Consider the following 12444-nt stretch of genomic DNA (forward strand, 5'->3'; position numbering starts at 1 on the left):
CGACAAATATAGTTGTACTTGGATTAAACGAAACAACGCGAAATGAAACTCTCCCACAGTGAGGCTACAACTTGGGTGACACATTGATAACAGTTAGACAAGTGAACGTCACATCCCCCACAAGCTGGGACGGCCTCTCCTATCAAACATTACATATACCTACACATCCCGATCGACGTTCCGCCAGAGCGCGGAACAGTAATGTGCATTTGTTCGCCAAAGCAAATACTTTGTTTGCTATCCGAACGTTGCCCACTATCTTTATTTTTTTTTCAGTTTTGGGTGGAAGGGAGAACTGCACACCGGCCTTCAAAACTTAGTTCACCCGCCGAAGCTTCACACTTTGGGAAAAGCGCAACGAAAAGTCACTATAAAATCATTGTTTCCCCACGATAGTTGACTACTTCTCCGAATCGTCTCAAGTCGGTAACAAGATTTCCTACGCGCAGCGCGCGTTTCCACTGCTTCCAGTATTCGCGAGTTTGCATATTAAGTGCCTCTGTCTGTTCGCCAATCCGCGAGAATTATTTGTGCCGCCTCGGAGTGAGAAAATTGCGAATGCTGCTGTAACTGATTGCATACAATTGCGTACGCAGACATTCCGGAACGGGACGGGCCCAAAAGTTGGACGGATACCAGCTTAGCCGGGCAGCCAAGTGGAAAGGAAGTAAACAGCACAATCATCTTGAGCATTTTTTTTTTGCCAACGTTTTTGGCGGGTAGCAGTGAAGTGAACGTAAAACTCTCCATTGTTCGTCAAAAACTGCTGCTGCTATTTTTCGGCGATAAATTAGCCGGAAAAAACAAGTTCTGTAGACAGTGCACGAGCCGAGACTTTTCTTTATTATTTTGAAGTGAAAAATCAAAAGTTTGACATCAACCCGCAGTGTGTGTCTGTGGAGCGCGGTTGAAGAAGTGTCGGAGAAGTGTTCAAGTGGTAGCCCATCGAGACGGGAAACTTTTTCTCCAACGACAGGAAGAAGTAATTGCGATTCGAGAACGACTTGAGCCTTTCCAATGGGTGGAAAAATGAGTGCCATTGAATGGAGCTTGAAAGTGAGTGAGCTTTTCGTTGCGTGGAGTTTATTTTTTGTTGCTTTTTGAAGATGTCCATCCGAGGGATTCTACCAGAGAAATAATACTGGATCACTTGATTCACTTGTCAAAAGTATCAAGATTAGCTGGATGATGGACAGTGATGTAAATGTTTATTTTATATGTGAGGCTTTCAAGCTGAAGCCTTGGTCAACATCCACGGTAGCTAAAATGAGAGAACCTCTGGTTTATCCAATTATAATAGAAAGTCCGACATAGCGCTTTTTTCTATGTTGCATTAGGGTCACCACGGAAAAAACGGGTATTTTTTCCTCTAACATTTATATTACAATTTCTACACACAAAATGTCTTCAGGTGACTTTTGGAGCTTACCAAGACAAACATTTGGATATTTGAACTTGTCAATATATCAAGTCTGCTCAAAGTTATTGATATTTCTTCTCCAAAAATACACCCTCTTCATTTGTTTGTCGACAAGTTCTGCATCGCAAAACAAAGCTCTAATGGTAAACATAATAATAATAATACAGATAATGTTATCACACCCCTTCCTTCAATAATCTAGGGCATAAATAATAAAATAGTGGGACACATCAGATTTTCATTATCCATAGTTAGTAATTTCTTCATATGTTCCTCGGATTTTATTTTGCTCCCATCAATGCCCTAGATTAATGCAGGAAGGGATGTGATAACTGCTGTTTATCTGTTATATTATCATGTTCAACCAAAATGAAACCGTTTAATATAAAAAAGTTTTCTTACTTATTTTATCTCCTGTTTTTATTCCTCTCTCGTACTTTGTTGAGTCAAATAAATTTTCTGTTATTGGAATGTAACGTTGAGACTAGCGAGTATTTGTCTTTTTATCACATTGAAATCAATAATACACAGTGTGTCAATTAGGTCTCGTGATTAGTAGGGAAAACAGGTTAAACCGAGATACCCTGATTTTTTTAGTTAGAAGAAATTTAAAAAAAATTCCGATGCCCCCTGTACACACTTGACGTTTTTTTACATTTCGAGTCACCCCACAGCCGCGGAAGTCGCTTTACTATCAAAACAAACATCAAAACAGAACCGGTTAGCAAACAAGAGTTAGTCCGTGTAAAATTTCACTAGTGGAATTTAAGGGTTTTAGTCGGAAAATTTTGGAAAATTCGATACTTCTGTGAGCTTAATTCATCTTAGATCATTTTTCAGTGTATTTTGTTTCTTATCGATGCTCGAAAACTATGTTTTGAAACTTCGAGTAAATTCGGGGTAACACCGACACCTGGTTTGTGTGTCACTGGCTGGAAAAATGCGCTTTTATTTTTTGCAGAACGCAAAATGGCAAACCTGGACTGATAAAACAGCCAAACTCAACGTTTAATAGGACATGTCAAAAAAAAAAAAGCATGGCAGAGTTCATGGTATCCCTATGTTCAACGCCCATCGGCACATCTCACGTGGATGCTCACCTAAGCTGGGATCGAAACCGTTTAAAACCGATATCATTACCAAATGACCTATTTAAATTACGACATATTTTGGACCTAGAACTACGCAATTATATTATGCAATCCACTTGTTTACCACTTCGAATATTGTTTTAGAATGCATCGAAATTTTCGTAATAGATCTTCGTTACAAATAAATTTGATGAACGTCCTTTTACGTTTGATATGATGTCTAGGACTACCAAAATATGTGAACGGAAGAATTGTCAAACGATCATTGTATTTTACATTACCCTCTGAAAATATTGCACATCTAATGTTTACGTAGTTCTTGAACCGCGAAGGTTCATTCACCTCTAGTATCCGAAATGACGTTTTCCCAGGCTTCTCTGTTTAAAAGTACGTTTTAGAGAAAACATATTCCAGTATGCACAACGACAAGCGAGTACAAAAGTAATCAACACCAAAAGAAACCCCCGACTTGCATGTATTTGCAAAGCGGATTTCCACACTTACATCGATTTAGAAGTTTGTGTTGGGGAAACCATAAATCGAGTCAATCAAAACTTGGCAGTTAGTGCGTTTAGATAGCGCTTGACATTTTACAGTTATTCAATTGTTCATCTCATGAAAAATAACATTTTATTAATTGTGATAGACACGTAGAAATATTTCCTACCAATTGATGCAAACATCTTTCCGATCTGTTAAGAAATGTTCGTGTTATAAGCATTCGAAATACGGATAGGGATAGCACGAAAATCGGCAGAACAAACGTATGGGAAAAAAGGAAGTTCTTCCAGTTTTCATGAATATGAACCGTTTTGAGATTAGCGAATTGTAGCGAATATCATATCAAACAAATCTTGGAGAATTCCCGATTCGTTTGGTATGCAAATTATGGAAATTCGTTCACAGTGAAAATAGTTACAAACGTTAACTTTATTTCATAAAAACGTGACCTGTTTTCTGATTTGGCACCCTTCCTGAAAGACGTAGTTCTACGTCAAAAAGAAAAAGAACAATAGAAACAACGAAGGGGGATAGCGCAAAGAAAATATTTGCTTTGTAAGTACGCTGTCGCTAGCTCCTCTCAGGAAAATTCTTAGAATCTTTCTGTGCCCGAAACAACAAAGGTCACTTATTCTGATCGTTTTGTGTTTTATGTTTCCCTTCGAGCTACAAACGCTATCGAATATTTCACTTGAAGTTTATCGCTGCAACTGTGTGCATCTGTTAGACGCGTGTTTGATGCTTGTGGAATGGCGATGCACGGAAGTTGCCTCTCGTTAAGTATTTAGTGCAATGCGTGCATTGGTATAAAGAAACAAATTGCGACATATGACCAATTAGTGTATTATTCTCGCAAAGGCAAGAAAGAATTGTTGCTTCTCGAAATGGTTCTACAAAACCACGCAAGCCAATTAAACCTTTTCAGGGTCCCCGAACTTTTTACTGAAGAGTTATTTATGAACTTTCGACGTATTCGCAAACAATATCCGAAATCATAAACCAACAAATTACAAAAAAAAAAAAAAGATTGCGTAGTCCTACGTTCTAAGTGGTCGTGGATAACCCCTCGATTTTTTTCTCTAACTTTTATATTGAAAATTTTACATGCAAACTGTCTTCAGAAGACTTTTAGAGCTTACTAAGACAAATATTTTGCCATGCAGAACTTGTCAATATCGCAACTCTCCTCGAAGTTATTGATATTCCTTCTCAAACAAATACGCTCTCTTCATTCGATTGTCATTCATTTTGGGACAAACACAATGTGGTATTTCCAAAACTATGTTATTTTTTGTATTTGAGTAAACTAAAATTGAAATCATGAGTTTTTGGGTGAAAAGGCATCAATAACTTTGAGTAGTATCAAGATATATATATATTGACAAGTTCTGCATCGCAAAATGTTGGCCATGATAAGCTCTAAAAGTCGTCCCAAGACAATTTTGATGTAGAGGTTGAAATATAAAAGTTAGAGCAAAAAATCCGTTTTTTCCATGGTGACCCTAATGCAACCTAGATAGAAAGCGCTATAAACAACTTAATGGAAGATCTTGGTCCCTTGGTCCCGAGGCCATGAAAACTATAAAAAACAAATACAATCAATAATAACGGAAACAAAATTTAAATTTTCTTCAACTGAAGTATTTTACCTAAAAAAACGAGGTGATTACCCTTAATTTGATATGTCGATCATTAGAATTGGTCCAGTAGTTCAAAGGTTATGAGTTTTTGAAAAAAGTAATTTCAGAAAAAAAGTGAAAAAAAGTGATTTTTCGGATCACCCCACAACGGAAATGGTCACCCTAACGAAAAATAAACAAAAAATACGGGTCTAATTGTTTGCCATAAAGATCAAATTTACAACTTTTCACGAAAATCTGAGAACCACTATATCGATTTGGCATGGAATGGCTGTATAGATAGATATGCAGAGTAATTTTTTTCGAATTTTTCTAAAAATTAAAAAGAAATCCAAAGTATTATATTAATCCAATTTAGATGAAGACAAACTCAACGATATATAGACGACGCAGATATGATCAGCCGTTCTCCCGTGATGGTATTTTACACGTAGGGGAACTGGGTGTAAAACGCTCCGTCGAGGTAAAACGCACCCCCTTGAAATATCATGGAAAATGAAATAATTGGCAGGATTTTCCGATGCTCATGACTTCATTTGTTATCGTAAATGCTACTGAATATATGCTAGCACAAAAAACCTGATCTTGCTTTAAAATATAGCAGTGCATGAAAAACTGCCTGGTTTAATGCAACTTTAGCCACTTCTGCCATAAGACTTTTGAAGCATTATAAGACTAATTTAAATTATGGAAACTTCATAACATTCTCAAATATTACTAAAGCTATCGAATGAGTTTGAATCAACGAATTTTAAAAGTTCGATCCATATTTGCAATGCGATTTTCTCAATCAAGTCATGATAAAGCAAATCGCCCACTACGAATAGCTAGTTCACTATCAGTGATACCAAATAACACCAAATTTTTTCTCCAATTCTTGTGTGCATATCATCGTTTTCTCATACCTGTTCTTGTATCATGTAATGAAAACTGGAATGAACAAAATTATGAGGGCAAATGAGGTTAAAATGAACTGGGTTGGTAAAATGAACCAGTGCTCAAACTTCGATCATTAAGCTATAAATAAATTGATACTTCTTCATTATCCTATTCTTAGAACATTTGAAGCTGTTTAAGATACCCTGTTATGCATGAAACTGTCAAATGTAAAAAATTACAAATAAAAAAGAATTTTCTCTTACGGTAGCCATTTTGATGTGATTTTGTGCGCATCGTGTTTAAGGAATTTCCCGTGAAATTTAAATTATTCGTCCTGATATCTTCGACAAATCATCAGTTTGGACAAATGTTCACATATTCAATGAAAGGTTAACAGATATTTTGTTTGGTTTCAGTGATTAATTCGTATTCGGAATTACTTTGTTGTTTGGGGCAAAATGAGCCACCACTGGATAACGACTAACAATGTCATGTTTTCCAAAGCTGATCTACCTCACCAAATGTTGCTTTTCAAGGGGTTCCTTTTGTGGCTCTGACCCTGAAAAAATATGCCACCTCGACCAAAACCAAACCTCAATATGTGAAGCGTTATGTGTTTCTTACTACTTTTTCGCAAGTATGAGTAAATTCTAATTACTACTCTAGGTGAATAAGCTCAGCTTGATTCATATATGTACCTACTATTTCAATAATGATTTAAACAAATTTAGATAAGGAACAACGCATAAATCTATCCCATTTAGCATGATATGTGTAATTGTTCATTTTACCACCATCATGTGATCATTTTAACCGCACGATAAAAAATGCTTGCTTTTACATCTAATTTTCTTTTAATGAAAAATGTACTATTTTTATTTTTCATAATAAAAACCGTTTGATATCTTGAACAACAGTTAGTTAAGCTATAATATTTTTCGAAGAACGCTTTTCCCCTACAATGTTTCGCACTACTAAAATCCATCCAATAACCTAAACCTTAGAATCACAATGAAAACTCAGACTCAGACAATAAAAACAGACTAAAAGTCTGTCAGCACTATCATGTACAGCGGCACGTAGAGATATTTTTGTGAATAGCGGCACGTATTAATACATTTGTAAACATAAAATATTGAAATGAAAATTTCTCGGAGTCTCTGGTTCGACAACAAAAAAGGCTCGAAAATACGAGAGCATCTGACGTTTCTAGCAGACGAGAAACTCATCCGAAGCTGGATACCGTTCTGAAATATATTTCGGACACTTTGTTCTAATATCATGAAATGCTTGATGCACTGATGATATAACTATAAAATTAATATCACAATTGCTTCTTTAGAGTAATCCCATGGTTTCACTATCACTTCATTTGAGAATTACATTTGAATTATTACATAGTAGGAAAAAATCCATCCAAAATCCACTCATTATCGTTTATGCTTGACGTTTGCTTAGCGTGAGCACGTAGAATTCACCCCTTCATCAATATTTAAATTTCTCTCGTGTTTCATCAGTTCGCATCAGGTTACTGTGATTGCTTGGTAAGTGTTTTGCAGTTGACTATAAAATATAACAAAGTGAGGGGCTAAGTTATGACCAAAAGAGAGAGTCGATGTAGAGAAATCGATCATATTACTTACACCCCTTTCATTCTAAGCCCCTCAAGTGTAATGTAATTTTCGTTCAAAAAATTACAAAATAAAGTGTCCGAAATTTGAATTCAATCTGTCCGAAATTTGATTTTTTTATAAATGGTGTCCGAGGCTTGATTCTTATTCGCTTGATTTGAAAAGCATTTTATTTGATGGTTTTTTTTATGTTTTCAATAGAATAGGTACCAGAGTAAAAAGCTTAAAAGCATATTGAACTACTTTATTAAAAAAATATCAACCAAATAATACCTGTGCATAAAGTTGAGATTTGTTTTCTGCATCATATGCCTTAAGCGTCCGAAATATGATTCAGAACGGTATATACAGCGAATTAAGATTTAACCAAAAGATATGCTTCGAAGTCGTTTGACATTTCGACCCGTTGTTGTGGTGCCCACTCTACATTGTTGTGCCAGATTGGTCCCAACAAATGGTGTCGACAACGGTACCGATATCGTGCCATTTTGCAACGATTTTGTCGACCTACCCTTCGTATTCGACAACCAATTTCGAGCCAAACCTGTGCCAATCTGACACCGCTTCGACCGATTGAAAAACTGCTCAACCCTCATTATGGCGGTATTTGTGTTCATGAAAGTTGAAACAAACATTTAAAAAACCGGCGATGGAAATTATTTAATTTATTTACAATGCTGGTTTATATACATCAATACTAATACAAGGCTTTACTACAGTTATAATAGATAAAAGCACTATATAATGAGCGAACCAAATTTTCCTTTGAACAAATTATATGCTACACCGTTCAGAGAGAACATTTTGGTTCACCGGTGTGGATGAATCAAATTTTCACTAAAAAGTAAATGTAGACATAAATGTATTGATTATTATAAATTGTGCAAGTGAGTTTTACCTGAACATTCCTATTTATTCCTGTTCATATCCTGGATGTTGATAGTATTAGCGAAGAGTGTGTTTAATACAATCGTTGAATACAGATACGGGTTCTACTCCGGCTGTCGACGAAGTAGTTACAAATTTGAGGTTCGGTAATTGGAGCCATAGCAACAGAAGCTTTTCCACAACTGGGGCGTACTCTGAAATGAAATGCATTTCATTTAACAATTTATTGCACATATTCAATAGATATACATACCAAGTTGCTATTGACACACACACTTAATCGCGGGTTCTATACACAAGGAAACACAACTGGAACTTATTCCGGACTATTGCGTAGGAATAGTACATGGTACTATTATCCTTAAAATCAACCCATTATTTCGCATTCCTCGAATTTCTGTTAGCTGCAATTCAAAGAAAAAGACATCAAAATTAAACATTAAATAAAGAAAAACATACTCACTCAAGCAAATTGTTTAATCCATTCACTTCTCTCGTTTTTGTTTATATGAATGATAGTTCAATGCGAGAGAGGGAAGGCAATCACTGCAGTGATGCCATTTCGCTCAGCACCAGTTACCGCGTACTTTTATAGTTCAAACTATAGACAGTCCTTCATGCGGGGGTGAGAGAGGAGCTTTAATCCAGTACTTTTATAGTACTTTGTGACATTCGGTCCACATCGGGTCCATAACCGCTCGAAAATATATGAAACTGGGTGCGTTTTGGACACCATATTGATCATCTTACCCCATCTGTTCAGAAATGTATACAATATAATCTTGCAGAAATTTCATCATTTTTATTTGTTTTCCCTATTCGTAATCTTTTTAGTAAACATAATTACAAAGAAAACAGACGTGGCTACGTTATTGATGTGAAAAAATAATGAATAATGTAGTAAACATACATTTTTGAGCCCGATTTGCTTAAAGTGGGCATTTTGCCTCCCGTTACCCTACGTGAGAAGATCCTTCTTTTATATATAAAAACTATGAAAGGACCTTTGTTTTGAAGAGTGACACAATGGGAACATGGAAAGGTTTTTTTTGCTACCAAATATTCTAACGATACTCAAACAGATGATATCATGCAATTTTCTGTGGCATAACTTCATTATCATACACCTCTTAGCTACACCGCAAGATAAATGGGAGAGTGTTTTAAATGCTGCATAACTGACCGACGAAAAAATCCCGTCACTTTCGGTCATAATTCACTCGCGACATTCTCTTCCTGCTCGAGATCTCGAGATATTGTGTCTGAATTGCGACTTAGCAATTAATCAGGCCAAAAATCGTGAAAACACCATAACAATTAGATCGCTTTCTGCCCACTTTCCGAGGTGCATTAATTTTTACATCGCTCGCGTGGTCGCCAAAAAACAGTTCCAATTATCATCCGTGCTTACGCAGTGATTGATGGACACTCCTCTTTTTAATGGACGGATACAACTGTTCCATTGCAGTTGTCTAATTTATATCGTCTTTTTTGTATGACGTGTTTATGAAGTGAAGGGGGAAACTATTACGAGGTTTTTCAAATACTTACAATGTTAGCGTTCTGTCATTTGGTTGGATTAATTCGATGCAATAAATACAACTAATTATATGGCAAAGCAATATGCTCTCAAATATTGATCGAATAAATTGCTGATATGTAAATCATAAACATTTGTACAGAGAATAATCAGCCTACGACTGAAAGTCTCTTAAATAAAGACAAAAAAATAAACATTTGTTCGTATCAGTATTTGTACATCAACCTCATTTCTCATTTTCATATTACTAATTATATTTGAAACATTTTCAAATGATACAACTATAATGAAGATCCGTTTATTCTAAAAAAGGTCTAGTTTGGAAATCAATCGTCTGATCGAAATGTCGTCCATAACCCTTTTCTATATTTCTGCTAAAATATAACACCAAGCAGTGATGAATCGAAACATTACCGTTCGTTGTACCATCAGAATCACCTCCATCACATTAACCAGCGAGCTTAAAACATGGCGAAGACGAGAAATATATTTCCTTTGATATATGAGTGCTTTCTGAACATCAACCTAACTCGATTATGGAATACCCTTTCGTGAAATAGGCCTATTGTTCATACTTTGCGCTCACGGTGACTCTGGGACTCGTGATAACTTTGTATCGAAAGCTCAAGTAAGAAAAAAGAGGTTAAATGTAAATGTTACCGTTCTTTCCTCACTTTAATGTGTAGTCCACTCCAAACGGGAATGTTATACGTTTTTTCCCTTCTGTTGATTGAATTCAGTTTAATTTTCTTTCTTTTACAAACATTTTTTTTCATAGATCCTGCTAGCGGTATCGCTTCTACAGGTGGATGTGATCCACTGTCAGCAAAATGAAGGTATCGCCAGAAGTCAGTTGTTTCAACCAACAGATGGTGGTAGCCCAGCGGTAGCCGAGTCAGCCTCCAAACAGGGCGAAAGTCGTGCGGAGGGCGCACGGTCTCTGAGAAGCAGTTACTACACGAGTGGAGCGAGCGATAGAAGTGAGTAAACCTGACATTGTAAAAGTGGAATGAAATTGATTTGCCAAAATCAGTTGGGATTTGATGGGAAATACTTTAATTTTTTAGTAATTTGTATTTCCGTGTTCCGAACAGATTGGAATGGCAAGAAAACTAATCTTCGCGCTTCGTGGCTTTATTTTGAATAGGACGATATTTTCTGATCTTATATTATTTTGGCAATAAAAGTTCTCATGCACTCCAAAATTAACAGAAACTCTATGAAGTTGAAACATTGCGAAAATTCGAAAAAAATTCTGGTCGAAGTAATATACCCACTGCAGCGCTAGTGTACGATGATTTATGAAAAATGTTCGTGAGTTAAAAGTGTTTCTTTGTTTGGGGATGAGACGAAGTGTGAAAATTCCTTGAAAAACGCAGGAAAATCAAGTTTGAAACTGAACTTCATCACAACGAGAAAGGAATTGACCGGGTCGTTGTCATGATGCAAGATTCATTTTTGGCGAATGAAACTGCTCTAATAGGCTCTATTCATTATCATCGTCGAAGTGCTTCATTTCGCATGCCAAAGAACGTTTTCAGCTGTTGAATTTTGTATTAAATACACAAAGTAGGATACAATGTATCAAAGTAGCTGACATCGAGAGACAGCGGTCCTTAATATGTTAATCTATTCTTCGACACGTTGTAATGAGTGGAGCAAACTATTTACAAAGTTATTTTTGTTTTTGGGGCCATTAACATTTATGAATATACTTTTAAAAAATCGTATTTACCGATTTACCAGTTTTAGCCCCCTTCTTATTTTTTTACGCTACCTAAAGGGTGTGTCACATCAAATTGCATCACGGAAAAAACGCTGTAGAAATTTAATATTTAGGAATTATATCTTCTGCTTTCGCTTATAATCAGATAAGAGTGTATAGATCACGTTGGCCATGCTTCACTGTCAATTTTTCGTAAATTTGGAAAAATGTCGTCGAACGAAAAAGAGCGTCGTGAATTAATCCTGTGCACTCATTTCGAGAATCCGGAGTTGTCACATCGGGACATCGGTAAGATGCTGGGAATCGTCCAATCCACGGTCAGCAGAGTACTAAAACAGTACTTAGAGAACCTAACCATCGACCGGAAGGTGAAGAATGGCAAAAATGGATGCTCCGTCAGTGAAAAAGATCACAAGCGCGTAGTTAAGCAGTTTAGACGTGATCCGAGAAGTTCGGTCCGGGATGTCGCCAATAAGCTGAATTTGTCAAGTTCATTCGTCCAGCGGACCAAGCAGCGGGAGGTCCTGCGTACATACAAGGTTCAGAAGGCTCCTAACCGCGACGAAAGGTAAAACATGGTGGGGGAGACGCGAGCCCGGAAGCTGTACACCGAAATGCTGACGAAGCCGCATTGCTTGGTAATGGACGACGAAACCTACGTCAAAGCGGACTTTCGTCAGCTGCCGGGCCTGTTGTTCTTCTCCGCAGAGGACAAATTCAGCGTTCCGGAGGAGATTCGCAAGCAGAAACTATCCAAGTTTGCCAAAAAGTACATGGTGTGGCAAGCGATCTGCTCTTGCGGAAAGCGGAGCGCCCCTTCGTGATGACCGGCACGGTAAACGGGCAGGTTTACCTTAAGGAGTGCCTACAGAAGCGCTTACTACCACTATTGAAGCAGCACGAGGGCCCGACCATCTTCTGGCCGGATCTCGCTTCGTGCCACTATTCAAAGGACGTGTTGTAGTGGTACGAAGCCAACGGGGTCACCTTCATGCCAAAGGAAATGAACCCGCCCAACGCGCCGGAGCTTCGCCCAATAGAGAAATATTGGGAGATTATGAAGCAGGCCCTCCGGAAGAACCCAAAAGTTGTCAAATCGGAGGCGAACTTCAAGAGAAAATGGATTTC

The 12444-nt window shown here is 37.2% G+C and overlaps 1 protein-coding gene across 2 annotated transcripts in view; it reads left to right on the forward strand.

The window, feature by feature from the left end:
• The first annotated feature begins 217 nt into the window (after nucleotides 1–217).
• The window catches only part of LOC129767743 (keratin-associated protein 19-2), a 31603-nt gene continuing 19376 nt past the window's right edge, over nucleotides 218–12444 (forward strand). The window contains exons 1-2 of one of the 2 annotated variants that reach the window (XM_055768905.1): nucleotides 218–1056; nucleotides 10369–10570. In XM_055768905.1, coding sequence (XP_055624880.1) covers nucleotides 1018–1056; nucleotides 10369–10570 — 241 coding nt within the window. In that variant the 5' untranslated portion in view covers nucleotides 218–1017. The remainder of the gene's footprint in view (nucleotides 1057–10368; nucleotides 10571–12444) is intronic. The other variant, XM_055768906.1, reaches the window with a different exon arrangement.

The sequence above is a fragment of the Toxorhynchites rutilus genome, chromosome 2, assembly GCF_029784135.1.
Source record: "Toxorhynchites rutilus septentrionalis strain SRP chromosome 2, ASM2978413v1, whole genome shotgun sequence".
Lineage (NCBI taxonomy): Eukaryota > Metazoa > Arthropoda > Insecta > Diptera > Culicidae > Toxorhynchites > Toxorhynchites rutilus.